At 47.1% G+C, this 18,857-nt stretch overlaps 1 protein-coding gene across 1 annotated transcript in view; it reads left to right on the forward strand.

Annotated features, from left to right (window-relative positions):
- DGAT1 (diacylglycerol O-acyltransferase 1) overlaps positions 1 to 18,857 on the forward strand; it is a 38,438-nt gene that overhangs the window by 13,890 nt on the left and 5,691 nt on the right. The window contains 5 exon segments of the mRNA XM_089668135.1: positions 12,421 to 12,459; positions 12,816 to 12,857; positions 16,480 to 16,524; positions 16,610 to 16,722; positions 16,820 to 16,885. Of these exon segments, the coding sequence (XP_089524261.1) occupies positions 12,421 to 12,459; positions 12,816 to 12,857; positions 16,480 to 16,524; positions 16,610 to 16,722; positions 16,820 to 16,885 (305 nt within the window).

Genomic DNA, 18,857 nt, shown 5'->3' on the forward strand with positions numbered 1-18,857 from the left:
GTCTCATGGATCCAGGTCATGGGATATCTAGTAGTAGTTGGTCTCATGGATCCAGGTCATGGTATATCTAGTAGTAGTTGGTCTCATGGACCCAGGTCATGGTATATCTAGTAGTAGTTGGTCTCATGGATCCAGGTCATGGTGTATCTAGTAGTAGTTGGTCTCATGGATCCAGGTCATGGTGTATCTAGTAGTAGTTGGTCTCATGGATCCAGGTCATGGTGTATCTAGTAGTAGTTGGTCTCATGGATCCAGGTCATGGTGTATCTAGTAGTAGTTGGTCTCATGGACCCAGGTCATGGTGTATCCTGTAGTAGTTGGTCTCATGGATCCAAGTCATGGTGTATCTAGTAGTAGTTGGTCTCATGGATCCAGGTCATGGGATATCTAGTAGTAGTTGGTCTCATGGATCCAGGTCATGGTGTATCTAGTAGTAGTTGGTCTCATGGATCCAGGTCATGGTGTATCTAGTAGTAGTTGGTCTCATGGATCCAGGTCATGGGATATCTAGTAGTAGTTGGTCTCATGGATCCAGGTCATGGGATATCTAGTAGTAGTTGGTCTCATGGACCCAGGTCATGGTGTATCCTGTAGTAGTTGGTCTCATGGACCCAGGTCATGGTGTATCTAGTAGTAGTTGGTCTCATGGATCCAGGTCATGGTGTATCTAGTAGTAGTTGGTCTCATGGATCCAGGTCATGGTGTATCTAGTAGTAGTTGGTCTCATGGATCCAGGTCATGGTGTATCTAGTAGTAGTTGATCTCATGGACCCAGGTCATGGTGTATCTAGTAGTAGTTGGTCTCATGGATCCAGGTCATGGTGTATCTAGTAGTAGTTGGTCTCATGGACCCAGGTCATGGTGTATCTAGTAGTAGTTGGTCTCATGGATCCAGGTCATGGTGTATCTAGTAGTAGTTGGTCTCATGGATCCAGGTCATGGTGTATCTAGTAGTAGTTGGTCTCATGGATCCAGGTCATGGTGGATCTAGTAGTAGTTGGTCTCATGTATCCAGGTCATGGTAGATCTAGTAGTAGTTGGTCTCATGGACCCAGGTCATGGTGTATCCTGTAGTAGTTGGTCTCATGGACCCAGGTCATGGTGTATCCTGTAGTAGTTGGTCTCATGGATCCAGGTCATGGTGTATCTAGTAGTAGTTGGTCTCATGGACCCAGGTCATGGTGTATCTAGTAGTAGTTGGTCTCATGGACCCAGGTCATGGTGTATCTAGTAGTAGTTGGTCTCATGGACCCAGGTCATGGTGTATCTAGTAGTAGTTGGTCTCATGGACCCAGGTCATGGTGTATCTAGTAGTAGTTGGTCTCATGGATCCAGGTCATGGTGTATCCTGTAGTAGTTGGTCTCATGGATCCAGGTCATGGTGTATCCTGTAGTAGTTGGTCTCATGGATCCAGGTCATGGTGTATCCTGTAGTAGTTGTTGGTCTCATGGATCCAGGTCATGGTATATCTAGTAGTAGTTGGTCTCATGGATCCAGGTCATGGTGTATCCTGTAGTAGTTGGTCTCATGGACCCAGGTCATGGTGTATCCTGTAGTAGTTGGTCTCATGGATCCAGGTCATGGTATATCTAGTAGTAGTTGGTCTCATGGACCCAGGTCATGGGATATCTAGTAGTAGTTGGTCTCATGGATCCAGGTCATGGGATATCTAGTAGTAGTTGGTCTCATGGATCCAGGTCATGGTATATCTAGTAGTAGTTGGTCTCATGGACCCAGGTCATGGTATATCTAGTAGTAGTTGGTCTCATGGATCCAGGTCATGGTGTATCTAGTAGTAGTTGGTCTCATGGATCCAGGTCATGGTGTATCTAGTAGTAGTTGGTCTCATGGATCCAGGTCATGGTGTATCTAGTAGTAGTTGGTCTCATGGATCCAGGTCATGGTGTATCTAGTAGTAGTTGGTCTCATGGACCCAGGTCATGGTGTATCCTGTAGTAGTTGGTCTCATGGATCCAGGTCATGGTGTATCTAGTAGTAGTTGGTCTCATGGATCCAGGTCATGGGATATCTAGTAGTAGTTGGTCTCATGGATCCAGGTCATGGTGTATCTAGTAGTAGTTGGTCTCATGGATCCAGGTCATGGTGTATCTAGTAGTAGTTGGTCTCATGGATCCAGGTCATGGGATATCTAGTAGTAGTTGGTCTCATGGATCCAGGTCATGGGATATCTAGTAGTAGTTGGTCTCATGGACCCAGGTCATGGTGTATCCTGTAGTAGTTGGTCTCATGGACCCAGGTCATGGTGTATCTAGTAGTAGTTGGTCTCATGGATCCAGGTCATGGTGTATCTAGTAGTAGTTGGTCTCATGGATCCAGGTCATGGTGTATCTAGTAGTAGTTGGTCTCATGGATCCAGGTCATGGTGTATCTAGTAGTAGTTGATCTCATGGACCCAGGTCATGGTGTATCTAGTAGTAGTTGGTCTCATGGATCCAGGTCATGGTGTATCTAGTAGTAGTTGGTCTCATGGACCCAGGTCATGGTGTATCTAGTAGTAGTTGGTCTCATGGACCCAGGTCATGGTGTATCTAGTAGTAGTTGGTCTCATGGATCCAGGTCATGGTGTATCTAGTAGTAGTTGGTCTCATGGATCCAGGTCATGGTGTATCTAGTAGTAGTTGGTCTCATGTATCCAGGTCATGGTAGATCTAGTAGTAGTTGGTCTCATGGACCCAGGTCATGGTGTATCTAGTAGTAGTTGATCTCATGGACCCAGGTCATGGTGTATCTAGTAGTAGTTGGTCTCATGGATCCAGGTCATGGTGTATCTAGTAGTAGTTGGTCTCATGGACCCAGGTCATGGTGTATCTAGTAGTAGTTGGTCTCATGGACCCAGGTCATGGTGTATCTAGTAGTAGTTGGTCTCATGGACCCAGGTCATGGTGTATCTAGTAGTAGTTGGTCTCATGGACCCAGGTCATGGTGTATCCTGTAGTAGTTGGTCTCATGGACCCAGGTCATGGTGTATCCTGTAGTAGTTGGTCTCATGGACCCAGGTCATGGTGTATCCTGTAGTAGTTGGTCTCATGGACCCAGGTCATGGTGTATCTAGTAGTAGTTGGTTTCATGGATCCAGGTCATGGTGTATCTAGTAGTAGTTGGTTTCATGGATCCAGGTCATGGTGTATCTAGTAGTAGTTGGTCTCATGGATCCAGGTCATGGTGTATCTAGTAGTAGTTGGTCTCATGGATCCAGGTCATGGTGTATCTAGTAGTAGTTGGTCTCATGGACCCAGGTCATGGTGTATCCTGTAGTAGTTGGTCTCATGGACCCAGGTCATGGTGTATCCTGTAGTAGTTGGTCTCATGGACCCAGGTCATGGTGTATCCTGTAGTAGTTGGTCTCATGGACCCAGGTCATGGTGTATCCTGTAGTAGTTGGTCTCATGGACCCAGGTCATGGTGTATCTAGTAGTAGTTGGTCTCATGGATCCAGGTCATGGTGGATCTAGTAGTAGTTGGTCTCATGTATCCAGGTCATGGTAGATCTAGTAGTAGTTGGTCTCATGGACCCAGGTCATGGTGTATCCTGTAGTAGTTGGTCTCATGGACCCAGGTCATGGTGTATCCTGTAGTAGTTGGTCTCATGGATCCAGGTCATGGTGTATCTAGTAGTAGTTGGTCTCATGGACCCAGGTCATGGTGTATCTAGTAGTAGTTGGTCTCATGGACCCAGGTCATGGTGTATCTAGTAGTAGTTGGTCTCATGGACCCAGGTCATGGTGTATCTAGTAGTAGTTGGTCTCATGGACCCAGGTCATGGTGTATCTAGTAGTAGTTGGTCTCATGGATCCAGGTCATGGTGTATCCTGTAGTAGTTGGTCTCATGGATCCAGGTCATGGTGTATCCTGTAGTAGTTGGTCTCATGGATCCAGGTCATGGTGTATCTAGTAGTAGTTGGTCTCATGGATCCAGGTCATGGTGTATCCTGTAGTAGTTGGTCTCATGGATCCAGGTCATGGTGTATCCTGTAGTAGTTGTTGGTCTCATGGATCCAGGTCATGGTATATCTAGTAGTAGTTGGTCTCATGGATCCAGGTCATGGTGTATCCTGTAGTAGTTGGTCTCATGGACCCAGGTCATGGTGTATCCTGTAGTAGTTGGTCTCATGGACCCAGGTCATGGTGTATCCTGTAGTAGTTGGTCTCATGGATCCAGGTCATGGTATATCTAGTAGTAGTTGGTCTCATGGACCCAGGTCATGGGATATCTAGTAGTAGTTGGTCTCATGGATCCAGGTCATGGGATATCTAGTAGTAGTTGGTCTCATGGATCCAGGTCATGGTATATCTAGTAGTAGTTGGTCTCATGGACCCAGGTCATGGTATATCTAGTAGTAGTTGGTCTCATGGATCCAGGTCATGGTGTATCTAGTAGTAGTTGGTCTCATGGATCCAGGTCATGGTGTATCTAGTAGTAGTTGGTCTCATGGATCCAGGTCATGGTGTATCTAGTAGTAGTTGGTCTCATGGATCCAGGTCATGGTGTATCTAGTAGTAGTTGGTCTCATGGACCCAGGTCATGGTGTATCCTGTAGTAGTTGGTCTCATGGATCCAAGTCATGGTGTATCTAGTAGTAGTTGGTCTCATGGATCCAGGTCATGGGATATCTAGTAGTAGTTGGTCTCATGGATCCAGGTCATGGTGTATCTAGTAGTAGTTGGTCTCATGGATCCAGGTCATGGTGTATCTAGTAGTAGTTGGTCTCATGGATCCAGGTCATGGGATATCTAGTAGTAGTTGGTCTCATGGATCCAGGTCATGGGATATCTAGTAGTAGTTGGTCTCATGGACCCAGGTCATGGTGTATCCTGTAGTAGTTGGTCTCATGGACCCAGGTCATGGTGTATCTAGTAGTAGTTGGTCTCATGGATCCAGGTCATGGTGTATCTAGTAGTAGTTGGTCTCATGGATCCAGGTCATGGTGTATCTAGTAGTAGTTGGTCTCATGGATCCAGGTCATGGTGTATCTAGTAGTAGTTGATCTCATGGACCCAGGTCATGGTGTATCTAGTAGTAGTTGGTCTCATGGATCCAGGTCATGGTGTATCTAGTAGTAGTTGGTCTCATGGATCCAGGTCATGGTGTATCTAGTAGTAGTTGGTCTCATGGATCCAGGTCATGGTGTATCTAGTAGTAGTTGGTCTCATGGACCCAGGTCATGGTGTATCTAGTAGTAGTTGGTCTCATGGACCCAGGTCATGGTGTATCTAGTAGTAGTTGGTCTCATGGACCCAGGTCATGGTGTATCTAGTAGTAGTTGGTCTCATGGACCCAGGTCATGGTGTATCTAGTAGTAGTTGGTCTCATGGATCCAGGTCATGGTGTATCCTGTAGTAGTTGGTCTCATGGATCCAGGTCATGGTGTATCCTGTAGTAGTTGGTCTCATGGATCCAGGTCATGGTGTATCCTGTAGTAGTTGTTGGTCTCATGGATCCAGGTCATGGTATATCTAGTAGTAGTTGGTCTCATGGATCCAGGTCATGGTGTATCCTGTAGTAGTTGGTCTCATGGACCCAGGTCATGGTGTATCCTGTAGTAGTTGGTCTCATGGATCCAGGTCATGGTATATCTAGTAGTAGTTGGTCTCATGGACCCAGGTCATGGGATATCTAGTAGTAGTTGGTCTCATGGATCCAGGTCATGGGATATCTAGTAGTAGTTGGTCTCATGGATCCAGGTCATGGTATATCTAGTAGTAGTTGGTCTCATGGACCCAGGTCATGGTATATCTAGTAGTAGTTGGTCTCATGGATCCAGGTCATGGTGTATCTAGTAGTAGTTGGTCTCATGGATCCAGGTCATGGTGTATCTAGTAGTAGTTGGTCTCATGGATCCAGGTCATGGTGTATCTAGTAGTAGTTGGTCTCATGGATCCAGGTCATGGTGTATCTAGTAGTAGTTGGTCTCATGGACCCAGGTCATGGTGTATCCTGTAGTAGTTGGTCTCATGGATCCAGGTCATGGTGTATCTAGTAGTAGTTGGTCTCATGGATCCAGGTCATGGGATATCTAGTAGTAGTTGGTCTCATGGATCCAGGTCATGGTGTATCTAGTAGTAGTTGGTCTCATGGATCCAGGTCATGGTGTATCTAGTAGTAGTTGGTCTCATGGATCCAGGTCATGGGATATCTAGTAGTAGTTGGTCTCATGGATCCAGGTCATGGGATATCTAGTAGTAGTTGGTCTCATGGACCCAGGTCATGGTGTATCCTGTAGTAGTTGGTCTCATGGACCCAGGTCATGGTGTATCTAGTAGTAGTTGGTCTCATGGATCCAGGTCATGGTGTATCTAGTAGTAGTTGGTCTCATGGATCCAGGTCATGGTGTATCTAGTAGTAGTTGGTCTCATGGATCCAGGTCATGGTGTATCTAGTAGTAGTTGATCTCATGGACCCAGGTCATGGTGTATCTAGTAGTAGTTGGTCTCATGGATCCAGGTCATGGTGTATCTAGTAGTAGTTGGTCTCATGGACCCAGGTCATGGTGTATCTAGTAGTAGTTGGTCTCATGGATCCAGGTCATGGTGTATCTAGTAGTAGTTGGTCTCATGGATCCAGGTCATGGTGTATCTAGTAGTAGTTGGTCTCATGTATCCAGGTCATGGTAGATCTAGTAGTAGTTGGTCTCATGGACCCAGGTCATGGTGTATCTAGTAGTAGTTGATCTCATGGACCCAGGTCATGGTGTATCTAGTAGTAGTTGGTCTCATGGATCCAGGTCATGGTGTATCTAGTAGTAGTTGGTCTCATGGACCCAGGTCATGGTGTATCTAGTAGTAGTTGGTCTCATGGACCCAGGTCATGGTGTATCTAGTAGTAGTTGGTCTCATGGATCCAGGTCATGGGATATCTAGTAGTAGTTGGTCTCATGGATCCAGGTCATGGGATATCTAGTAGTAGTTGGTCTCATGGATCCAGGTCATGGTGTATCTAGTAGTAGTTGGTCTCATGGATCCAGGTCATGGTGTATCTAGTAGTAGTTGGTCTCATGGATCCAGGTCATGGTGTATCTAGTAGTAGTTGGTCTCATGGATCCAGGTCATGGTGTATCTAGTAGTAGTTGGTCTCATGGACCCAGGTCATGGTGTATCCTGTAGTAGTTGGTCTCATGGATCCAAGTCATGGTGTATCTAGTAGTAGTTGGTCTCATGGATCCAGGTCATGGGATATCTAGTAGTAGTTGGTCTCATGGATCCAGGTCATGGTGTATCTAGTAGTAGTTGGTCTCATGGATCCAGGTCATGGTGTATCTAGTAGTAGTTGGTCTCATGGATCCAGGTCATGGTGTATCTAGTAGTAGTTGGTCTCATGGATCCAGGTCATGGTGTATCTAGTAGTAGTTGGTCTCATGGATCCAGGTCATGGTGTATCTAGTAGTAGTTGGTCTCATGGATCCAGGTCATGGTGTATCTAGTAGTAGTTGGTCTCATGGACCCAGGTCATGGTGTATCCTGTAGTAGTTGGTCTCATGGATCCAAGTCATGGTGTATCTAGTAGTAGTTGGTCTCATGGATCCAGGTCATGGGATATCTAGTAGTAGTTGGTCTCATGGACCCAGGTCATGGTGTATCCTGTAGTAGTTGGTCTCATGGACCCAGGTCATGGTGTATCTAGTAGTAGTTGGTCTCATGGATCCAGGTCATGGTGTATCTAGTAGTAGTTGGTCTCATGGATCCAGGTCATGGTGTATCTAGTAGTAGTTGGTCTCATGGATCCAGGTCATGGTGTATCTAGTAGTAGTTGATCTCATGGACCCAGGTCATGGTGTATCTAGTAGTAGTTGGTCTCATGGATCCAGGTCATGTTGTATCTAGTAGTAGTTGGTCTCATGGACCCAGGTCATGGTGTATCTAGTAGTAGTTGGTCTCATGGATCCAGGTCATGGTGTATCTAGTAGTAGTTGGTCTCATGGATCCAGGTCATGGTGTATCTAGTAGTAGTTGGTCTCATGGATCCAGGTCATGGTGGATCTAGTAGTAGTTGGTCTCATGTATCCAGGTCATGGTAGATCTAGTAGTAGTTGGTCTCATGGACCCAGGTCATGGTGTATCCTGTAGTAGTTGGTCTCATGGACCCAGGTCATGGTGTATCCTGTAGTAGTTGGTCTCATGGATCCAGGTCATGGTGTATCTAGTAGTAGTTGGTCTCATGGACCCAGGTCATGGTGTATCTAGTAGTAGTTGGTCTCATGGACCCAGGTCATGGTGTATCTAGTAGTAGTTGGTCTCATGGACCCAGGTCATGGTGTATCTAGTAGTAGTTGGTCTCATGGACCCAGGTCATGGTGTATCTAGTAGTAGTTGGTCTCATGGATCCAGGTCATGGTGTATCCTGTAGTAGTTGGTCTCATGGATCCAGGTCATGGTGTATCCTGTAGTAGTTGGTCTCATGGATCCAGGTCATGGTGTATCCTGTAGTAGTTGTTGGTCTCATGGATCCAGGTCATGGTATATCTAGTAGTAGTTGGTCTCATGGATCCAGGTCATGGTGTATCCTGTAGTAGTTGGTCTCATGGACCCAGGTCATGGTGTATCCTGTAGTAGTTGGTCTCATGGATCCAGGTCATGGTATATCTAGTAGTAGTTGGTCTCATGGACCCAGGTCATGGGATATCTAGTAGTAGTTGGTCTCATGGATCCAGGTCATGGGATATCTAGTAGTAGTTGGTCTCATGGATCCAGGTCATGGTATATCTAGTAGTAGTTGGTCTCATGGACCCAGGTCATGGTATATCTAGTAGTAGTTGGTCTCATGGATCCAGGTCATGGTGTATCTAGTAGTAGTTGGTCTCATGGATCCAGGTCATGGTGTATCTAGTAGTAGTTGGTCTCATGGACCCAGGTCATGGTGTATCCTGTAGTAGTTGGTCTCATGGATCCAGGTCATGGTGTATCTAGTAGTAGTTGGTCTCATGGATCCAGGTCATGGGATATCTAGTAGTAGTTGGTCTCATGGATCCAGGTCATGGTGTATCTAGTAGTAGTTGGTCTCATGGATCCAGGTCATGGTGTATCTAGTAGTAGTTGGTCTCATGGATCCAGGTCATGGGATATCTAGTAGTAGTTGGTCTCATGGATCCAGGTCATGGGATATCTAGTAGTAGTTGGTCTCATGGACCCAGGTCATGGTGTATCCTGTAGTAGTTGGTCTCATGGACCCAGGTCATGGTGTATCTAGTAGTAGTTGGTCTCATGGATCCAGGTCATGGTGTATCTAGTAGTAGTTGGTCTCATGGATCCAGGTCATGGTGTATCTAGTAGTAGTTGGTCTCATGGATCCAGGTCATGGTGTATCTAGTAGTAGTTGATCTCATGGACCCAGGTCATGGTGTATCTAGTAGTAGTTGGTCTCATGGATCCAGGTCATGGTGTATCTAGTAGTAGTTGGTCTCATGGACCCAGGTCATGGTGTATCTAGTAGTAGTTGGTCTCATGGACCCAGGTCATGGTGTATCTAGTAGTAGTTGGTCTCATGGATCCAGGTCATGGTGTATCTAGTAGTAGTTGGTCTCATGGATCCAGGTCATGGTGTATCTAGTAGTAGTTGGTCTCATGTATCCAGGTCATGGTAGATCTAGTAGTAGTTGGTCTCATGGACCCAGGTCATGGTGTATCTAGTAGTAGTTGATCTCATGGACCCAGGTCATGGTGTATCTAGTAGTAGTTGGTCTCATGGATCCAGGTCATGGTGTATCTAGTAGTAGTTGGTCTCATGGACCCAGGTCATGGTGTATCTAGTAGTAGTTGGTCTCATGGACCCAGGTCATGGTGTATCTAGTAGTAGTTGGTCTCATGGATCCAGGTCATGGGATATCTAGTAGTAGTTGGTCTCATGGATCCAGGTCATGGGATATCTAGTAGTAGTTGGTCTCATGGATCCAGGTCATGGTGTATCTAGTAGTAGTTGGTCTCATGGATCCAGGTCATGGTGTATCTAGTAGTAGTTGGTCTCATGGATCCAGGTCATGGTGTATCTAGTAGTAGTTGGTCTCATGGATCCAGGTCATGGTGTATCTAGTAGTAGTTGGTCTCATGGATCCAGGTCATGGTGTATCTAGTAGTAGTTGGTCTCATGGATCCAGGTCATGGTGTATCTAGTAGTAGTTGGTCTCATGGATCCAGGTCATGGTGTATCTAGTAGTAGTTGGTCTCATGGATCCAGGTCATGGTGTATCTAGTAGTAGTTGGTCTCATGGATCCAGGTCATGGTGTATCTAGTAGTAGTTGGTCTCATGGACCCAGGTCATGGTATATCTAGTAGTAGTTGGTCTCATGGACCCAGGTCATGGTGTATCCTGTAGTAGTTGGTCTCATGGATCCAGGTCATGGTGTATCTAGTAGTAGTTGGTCTCATGGATCTAGGTCATGGGATATCTAGTAGTTGGTCTCATGGATCCAGGTCATGGTATATCTAGTAGTAGTTGGTCTCATTAACCCAGGTCATGGTGTATCTAGGAGTAGTTGGTCTCATGGATCCAGGTCATGGGATATCCAGTAGTTGGTCTCATGGACCCAGGTCATGGGATATCTAGTAGTAGTTGGTCTCATGGATCCAGGTCATGGTGTATCTAGTAGTAGTTGGTCTCATGGATCCAGGTCATGGTGTATCTAGTAGTAGTTGGTCTCATGGATCCAGGTCATGGTATATCTAGTAGTAGTTGGTCTCATGGACCCAGGTCATGGTATATCTAGTAGTAGTTGGTCTCATGGATCCAGGTCATGGTGTATCTAGTAGTAGTTGGTCTCATGGATCCAGGTCATGGTGTATCTAGTAGTAGTTGGTCTCATGGATCTAGGTCATGGGATATCTAGTAGTTGGTCTCATGGATCCAGGTCATGGTATATCTAGTAGTAGTTGGTCTCATGGATCCAGGTCATGGTGTATCTAGGAGTAGTTGGTCTCATGGACCCAGGTCATGGTGTATCTAGGAGTAGTTGGTCTCATGGATCCAGGTCATGGGATATCTAGTAGTTGGTCTCATGGACCCAGGTCATGGTGGATCTAGGAGTAGTTGGTCTCATGGATCCAGGTCATGGGATATCTAGTAGTTGGTCTCATGGATCCAGGTCATGGTATATCTAGTAGTAGTTGGTCTCATGGATCCAGGTCATGGTATATCTAGTAGTAGTTGGTCTCATGGATCCAGGTCATGGGATATCTAGTAGTAGTTGGTCTCATGGATCCAGGTCATGGTATATCTAGTAGTAGTTGGTCTCATGGATCCAGGTCATGGTATATCTAGTAGTAGTTGGTCTCATGGACCCAGGTCATGGTATATCTAGTAGTAGTTGGTCTCATGGATCCAGGTCATGGGATATCTAGTAGTTGGTCTCATGGATCCAGGTCATGGTATATCTAGTAGTAGTTGGTCTCATGGACCCAGGTCATGGTGTATCTAGGAGTAGTTGGTCTCATGGATCCAGGTCATGGTGTATCTAGTAGTTGGTCTCATGGACCCAGGTCATGGGATATCTAGTAGTAGTTGGTCTCATGGATCCAGGTCATGGGATATCTAGTAGTAGTTGGTCTCATGGATCCAGGTCATGGGATATCTAGTAGTAGTTGGTCACACTCAGCTAGGCTTGTTCTTTAAAGTTTGAAGACATTCCGTAGCTTCTCTAAGCCTTTTCTTAAGTTCTAAGGATTGTCAGGGAGATTCCCCAACACCTTCAATCAGTCACCATAGAAGATGTTATTGTCCAAGAACAGAAGAGGAGGTGTGAAGGTTTATTAACCCCCCCCCCCAGTGTACACCGCCCCTCCCCCCCCAGTGTACACCACCCTCCCCCCCCCCAGTTTACACCACCCTTCCCCCTCCCCCACAGTGTACACCGCCCTTCCCCCCCGCCCCCCCAGTGTACATCGCCCTTCCCCACCCATTGTACACCTCCACTGCCCTTACCCCCCATTGATTGTACACCACCACTGCCCTTCCCCCCCCATTGTACACCACCACCGCCCTTCCCCCCCATTGTGCACCACCCCTGCCTCCCCTCCCCCCCCCCCCCATTGTACACCACCACTGCCTTCCCCCTCCCCCCCATTGTACACCACCACTGCCCTTCATCCCCATAGTACCCTGACACTGCCCTTCCCCCCTATGATACACCAACATTGCTTTTCCCCCTCTATTGTGCCCTGATACTGCCCTCCTGTACACCGTTGTCTGTCTCTCTTTTCTGATTGGACAATTCACGTCTTCTTGAATCCAACCTCTGTAATGAACTCTTTGATTTCTAACCAGTCTTTCCTTTACATCAGCTCTCTGGCCCCCCTCCACCTCCCCCCCCTCCACCTCTACCTCACTATCTGACCTTTGCTCGCCCCTCAGCACACATCTGGCCTCTCTGTGATCAGTGAAGTCTCTCATGGTCTTTTTTTCTCTTTTATTCAGTTTTTCATCATGCAGCTCCTGGTTGGCCTAATCCAGCAGGTGAGATATGTCAATGGGAGGGGTCACCTTCACACGCTCCTCAGGGGAGGAGATACTAAGATAGCTCAGAGGTTGAGCTTCAGCGTTAGAGGAGACATTTAGAGTCCTGCAGCAGAAGATGATGGAGGAATGTGGAGATGTTGGGATGGATGTAGAGAAGATGAAAGGAAATGATCACCGTCAGGGAATCATGGGAACATCTCTGCAGCTCCCCTCTTGTGCAGACAAACCCTACTGATCCCTATGAAGGTTGGATGGTGCCAGTAATCTTCTTGCCCTTCAGGGAGGGAGGGTTGTTCAACAGGATGATGGCTTCTTGTCTGAGAAATAATCTCAGTTTCCATCTTGTTTTTCAGTGGATGGTCCCAACAATCCAGAACTCCATGAAGCCGTTCCGGGTGAGTCTGCGTAAATACGGGTCTCAGTGTGTTCATGTACTGGATAACCCTAAAAAAGATTGATCTACAGAGCCCAATTCTGACTTCAGCCAATAACTATTGTTCTCTCTCGGGGGTGGGGGGGGGGTAGGGGGAGTAAGGCAACAACCATTACTGTAGATAGATCAAGACAAATCAACCAAGTCTGAGCATCTATGAAGGTTCTCCTGGATCCATTGTTATATCTAGTAGTAGTTGGTCTCATGGATCCAAGTCATGGTGTATCTAGTAGTAGTTGGTCTCATGTATCCAAGTCATGGTATATCTAGTAGCAGTTGGTCTCATGGATCCCGGTCATGGTGTATCTAGTAGTAGTTGGTCTCATGGATCCAGGTCATGGTGTATCTAGGAGTAGTTGGTCTTATGGACCCAGGTCATGGGATATCTAGTAATAGTTGGTCTCATGGACCCAGGTCATGGTATATCTAGTAGTAGTTGGTCTCATGGATCCAGGTCATGGTGTATCTAGGAGTAGTTGGTCTCATGGATCCAGGTCATGGTGTATCTAGGAGTAGTTGGTCTCATGGATCTAGGTCATGGTGTATCTAGTAGTAGTTGGTCTCATGGATCCCGGTCATGGTGTATCTAGTAGTAGTTGGTCTTATGGACCTAGGTCATGGGATATCTAGTAATAGTTGGTCTCATGGATCCAGGTCATGGTGTATCTAGGAGTAGTTGGTCTCATGGACCCAGGTCATGGGATATCTATTAGTTGGTCTCATGGACCCAGGTCATGGTGTATCTAGGAGTAGTTGGTCTCATGGACCCAGGTCATGGTATATCTAGTAGTAGTTGGTCTCATGGACCCAGGTCATGGTATATCTAGTAGTAGTTGGTCTCATGGATCCAGGTCATGGTGTATCTAGTAGTAGTTGGTCTCATGGATCCAGGTCATGGTGTATCTAGTAGTAGTTGGTCTCATGGATCCAGGTCATGGTGTATCTAGTAGTAGTTGGTCTCATGGATCCAGGTCATGGTGTATCTAGTAGTAGTTGGTCTCATGGATCCAGGTCATGGTGTATCTAGTAGTAGTTGGTCTCATGGATCCAGGTCATGGTATATCTAGTAGTAGTTGGTCTCATGGACCCAGGTCATGGTGTATCCTGTAGTAGTTGGTCTCATGGATCCAGGTCATGGTGTATCTAGTAGTAGTTGGTCTCATGGATCTAGGTCATGGGATATCTAGTAGTTGGTCTCATGGATCCAGGTCATGGTATATCTAGTAGTAGTTGGTCTCATGGACCCAGGTCATGGTGTATCTAGGAGTAGTTGGTCTCATGGATCCAGGTCATGGGATATCCAGTAGTTGGTCTCATGGACCCAGGTCATGGGATATCTAGTAGTAGTTGGTCTCATGGATCCAGGTCATGGTGTATCTAGTAGTAGTTGGTCTCATGGATCCAGGTCATGGTGTATCTAGTAGTAGTTGGTCTCATGGATCCAGGTCATGGTATATCTAGTAGTAGTTGGTCTCATGGACCCAGGTCATGGTATATCTAGTAGTAGTTGGTCTCATGGATCCAGGTCATGGTGTATCTAGTAGTAGTTGGTCTCATGGATCCAGGTCATGGTGTATCTAGTAGTAGTTGGTCTCATGGATCTAGGTCATGGGATATCTAGTAGTTGGTCTCATGGATCCAGGTCATGGTATATCTAGTAGTAGTTGGTCTCATGGATCCAGGTCATGGTGTATCTAGGAGTAGTTGGTCTCATGGACCCAGGTCATGGTGTATCTAGGAGTAGTTGGTCTCATGGATCCAGGTCATGGGATATCTAGTAGTTGGTCTCATGGACCCAGGTCATGGTGGATCTAGGAGTAGTTGGTCTCATGGATCCAGGTCATGGGATATCTAGTAGTTGGTCTCATGGATCCAGGTCATGGTATATCTAGTAGTAGTTGGTCTCATGGATCCAGGTCATGGTATATCTAGTAGTAGTTGGTCTCATGGATCCAGGTCATGGGATATCTAGTAGTAGTTGGTCTCATGGATCCAGGTCATGGTATATCTAGTAGTAGTTGGTCTCATGGATCCAGGTCATGGTATATCTAGTAGTAGTTGGTCTCATGGACCCAGGTCATGGTATATCTAGTAGTAGTTGGTCTCATGGATCCAGGTCATGGGATATCTAGTAGTTGGTCTCATGGATCCAGGTCATGGTATATCTAGTAGTAGTTGGTCTCATGGACCCAGGTCATGGTGTATCTAGGAGTAGTTGGTCTCATGGATCCAGGTCATGGTGTATCTAGTAGTTGGTCTCATGGACCCAGGTCATGGGATATCTAGTAGTAGTTGGTCTCATGGATCCAGGTCATGGGATATCTAGTAGTAGTTGGTCACACTCAGCTAGGCTTGTTCTTTAAAGTTTGAAGACATTCCGTAGCTTCTCTAAGCCTTTTCTTAAGTTCTAAGGATTGTCAGGGAGATTCCCCAACACCTTCAATCAGTCACCATAGAAGATGTTATTGTCCAAGAACAGAAGAGGAGGTGTGAAGGTTTATTGAACCCTCCTAGTTACATCATCCCATCCTTGTTATCTGAAGGTCTACTTAGGTGATAATCCTTCTATTCACAGGGCTGAAGGTGTCAATTGTCAAACCACAGGGGTAAAGAAGTTAAAAGGGCATCATATATGGAAGACAGAAGGTGTTGAAGGCCCCCCTCCCTGTTCAGTCATGGTGGTTGCAGGTTGTTGCAGATGGCCTCCTCCATGCATCTTGTGAACTGGTTGTCCTCTCTGTCTTCCAAAGTGATTTGTTCCAATCAGCAGTTTTGATTTTCTCAGAGCCACTTCTGGTCTTTTTTACTTTAATATATTTTTTATTAAGGCATTATCAATAAAACAAATACATTTACAGACATTTGAGAGTGCAGTGCAGTGCAGTGCAGCTTGAAGACCCAACCTCCAGCGTACACCATTCTACACTCATGAAGCAGGACCCATGCTCCTCTAAAGTCCTCTCTATAAGGAAATGTATACTGCTCCCATGTGCCTTACAGTGGAGAAGGAGATAGACTGCAGGGAAATGTAGGTTTCTCAGGAGTTTGGCCTGAATGTCTGCAAACTTAATACAGTTTAGGTAAAGAGCTCCAAAGGTGGTCAAACAAGAGAGGTATTAGAGGGAGAGAGGAGGAGGGTGAACAAGAAGGGTCTGGGTGTGTGGAGGAAATGGGCCCAGGATGCTCTGGCCATCATTTTTATAATATGCAGTAGGAATTGAGTGTACGATAGGACCAGCACTGAGGGTCAAAGTCGTGGTTTTTTTTTGTTTTTTTTTTATTCAAGAGGAGCCATGTTTCAGCTGTGAGACCTTCAGGGTGGAGGACCAACACACTTTGGCGAGAACCTGTTTAGCAGAAATGAAGAGAAATGTTAGGAGGAGATTTGTAGGTTGTGAGGGTTTTGAGTTTAGTAAGGCCTCCTTTGGATTTATTGAGATGCCTATACCCAGAAGTGTGGGGACTGGTTGGTATATGTTGGTCCAATAATTCCATTGGCTTGCCACCAAATGTGAACTTGAGCTGAAGGCTTCTGTTCTATTTTCTCTATATTTGTGTGATTGGTTCTGATCTGTCTCTGGCAGGATATGGACTACTCGCGAATCATTGAGCGTCTACTCAAGTTGGCGGTAAGCTGCTTTTTCTCTTCACCAGGTGTAACCAGTGGTGCCTCTTACTAGTCCTGAGTTCATTCTTCTTCTGTCTTCCTTTCAGGTCCCCAATCACCTGATCTGGCTCATCTTCTTCTACTGGTTCTTCCACTCTTCCATGAACTTTGTGGCGGAGTTGATGCGTTTTGGAGACCGGGAATTCTACAGGGATTGGTGGTGAGTTGGGGGGTGAGGGTCAGCTGATTCACTTGCTGATTGGCCTCAACATTGGTTGGTAATTTTACCTCATCCTATGTGTCTTTTTCCTTCCCAGGAACTCAGAGACGGTGACCTACTTCTGGCAGAACTGGAACATCCCAGTACACAAATGGTGCATTAGGTAGGAGGGGTCTCCAAGGGATGGATGAAAGAGAGGTGCAGGTGAAGGAGAGGGACGCATGAAGGATAGGAGTGGGTGAAGGAGCAGGGACGGGTGAAGGAGAGGGATGCATGAAGGATAGGAGTGGGTGAAGGAGCAGGGACGGGTGAAGGAGAGGGATGCATGAAGGATAGGAGTGGGTGAAGGATAGGAGTGGGACGGGTGAAGGTGAAGGGGAGAGGGACAGGTGTAGGAGAGGGGATGAGCGAAGGAGAGATGGGTGAAGGAGAAGGGACGGGGTGAAGGAGAAGGGACGGGTGAAAGAGAAGGGACGGGTGTAGGAGAGATGGGTGAAAGAGAAGGGACGGGTGAAGGAGAGATGGGTGAAGGAGAAGGGACGGGTGAAGGACGAGAGATGGATGAAGGAGAAGGGATGGGCGAAGGAGAAGGGACGGGTGTAGGAGAAATGGGTGGAGAAGGGACGGGCGAAGGAGAGATGGGTGAAGGAGAAGAGATGGGTGAAGGAGAGATGGGTGAAGGAGAAGGGACAGGTGAAGGAGAAGGGATGGATGAAGGAGAGATGGGTGAAGGAGAAGGGACGGGTGTAGGAGAGATGGGTGAAGGAGAGATGGGTGAAGGAGAAGGGACGGGTGTAGGAGAGATGGGTGAAGGAGAAGGGTCGGATGAAGGAGAGATGGGTGAAGGAGAAGGGACGGGTGTAGGAGAGATGGGTGAAGGAGAAGGGACAGGTGAAGGAGAAGGGACGGGTGTAGGAGAGATGGGTGAAGGAGAAGGGACAGGTGAAGGAGAAGGGACGGGTGTAGGAGAGATGGGTGAAGGAGAAGGGACGGATGAAGGAGAGATGGGTGAAGGAGAGGGGACGGGTGTAGGAGAGATGGGTGAAGGAGAAGGGACGGGTGTAGGAGAGATGGGTGAAGGAGAAGGGTCGGATGAAGGAGAGATGGGTGAAGGAGAAGGGACGGATGAAGGAGAGATGGGTGAAGGAGAGGGGACGGGTGTAGGAGAGATGGGTGAAGGAGAAGGGACGGGTGTAGGAGAGATGGGTGAAGGAGAAGGGTCGGATGAAGGAGAGATGGGTGAAGGAGAAGGGACGGGTGTAGGAGAGATGGGTGAAGGAGAAGGGACGGATGAAGGAGAGATGGGTGAAGGAGAAGGGACGGATGAAGGAGAGATGGGTGAAGGAGAAGGAACGGATGAAGGAGAGATGGGTGAAGGAGAGATGGGTGAAGGAGAAGGAACTAATGAAGGAGAGATGGGTGAAGGAAAAGGGACGGGTGGAGGAGAGATGGGTGAAGGAGAAGGGACGGGTGAAGGAGAGATGGGTGAAGGAGAAGGGACGGGTGAAGGAGAAGGGACGGGTGAAGGAGAGATGGGTGAAGGTACGGGTGAAGGAGAAGGGACAGGTGAAAGAGAAGGGACGGGTGTAGGAGAGATGGGTGAAGGAGAAGGGACGGGTGAAGGAGAAGGGACGGGTGAAGGAGAAGGGATGGGTGTAGGAGAGATGGGTGAAGGAGAAGGGACGGATGAAGGAGAGATGGGTGAAGGAGAAGGAACGGATGAAGGAGAGATGGGTGAAGGAAAAGGGACGGGTGGAGGAGAGATGGGTGAAGGAGAAGGGACGGGTGAAGGAGAGATGGGTGAAGGTGAAGGGACGGGTGAAGGAGAAGGGACAGGTGAAAGAGAAGGGACGGGTGTAGGAGAGATGGGTGAAGGAGAAGGGATGGGTGTAGGAGAGATGGGTGAAGGAGAAGGGACGAATGAAGGAGAGATGGGTGAAGGAGAAGGAACAGATGAAGGAGAGATGGGTGAAGGAGAAGGGACGGGTGTAGGAGAGATGGATGAAGGAGAGATGGGTGAAGGAGAAGGGACGGATGAAGGAGAGATGGGTGAAGGAGAAGGAACAGATGAAGGAGAGATGGGTGAAGGAGAAGGGACGGGTGTAGGAGAGATGGATGAAGGAGAGATGGGTGAA

Source organism: Staurois parvus, unplaced genomic scaffold (genome assembly GCF_062004578.1).
Source record: "Staurois parvus isolate SC_StPar_1 unplaced genomic scaffold, SC_StPar_1.0 ptg003887l, whole genome shotgun sequence".
NCBI classification, from domain to species: Eukaryota; Metazoa; Chordata; class Amphibia; order Anura; family Ranidae; genus Staurois; species Staurois parvus.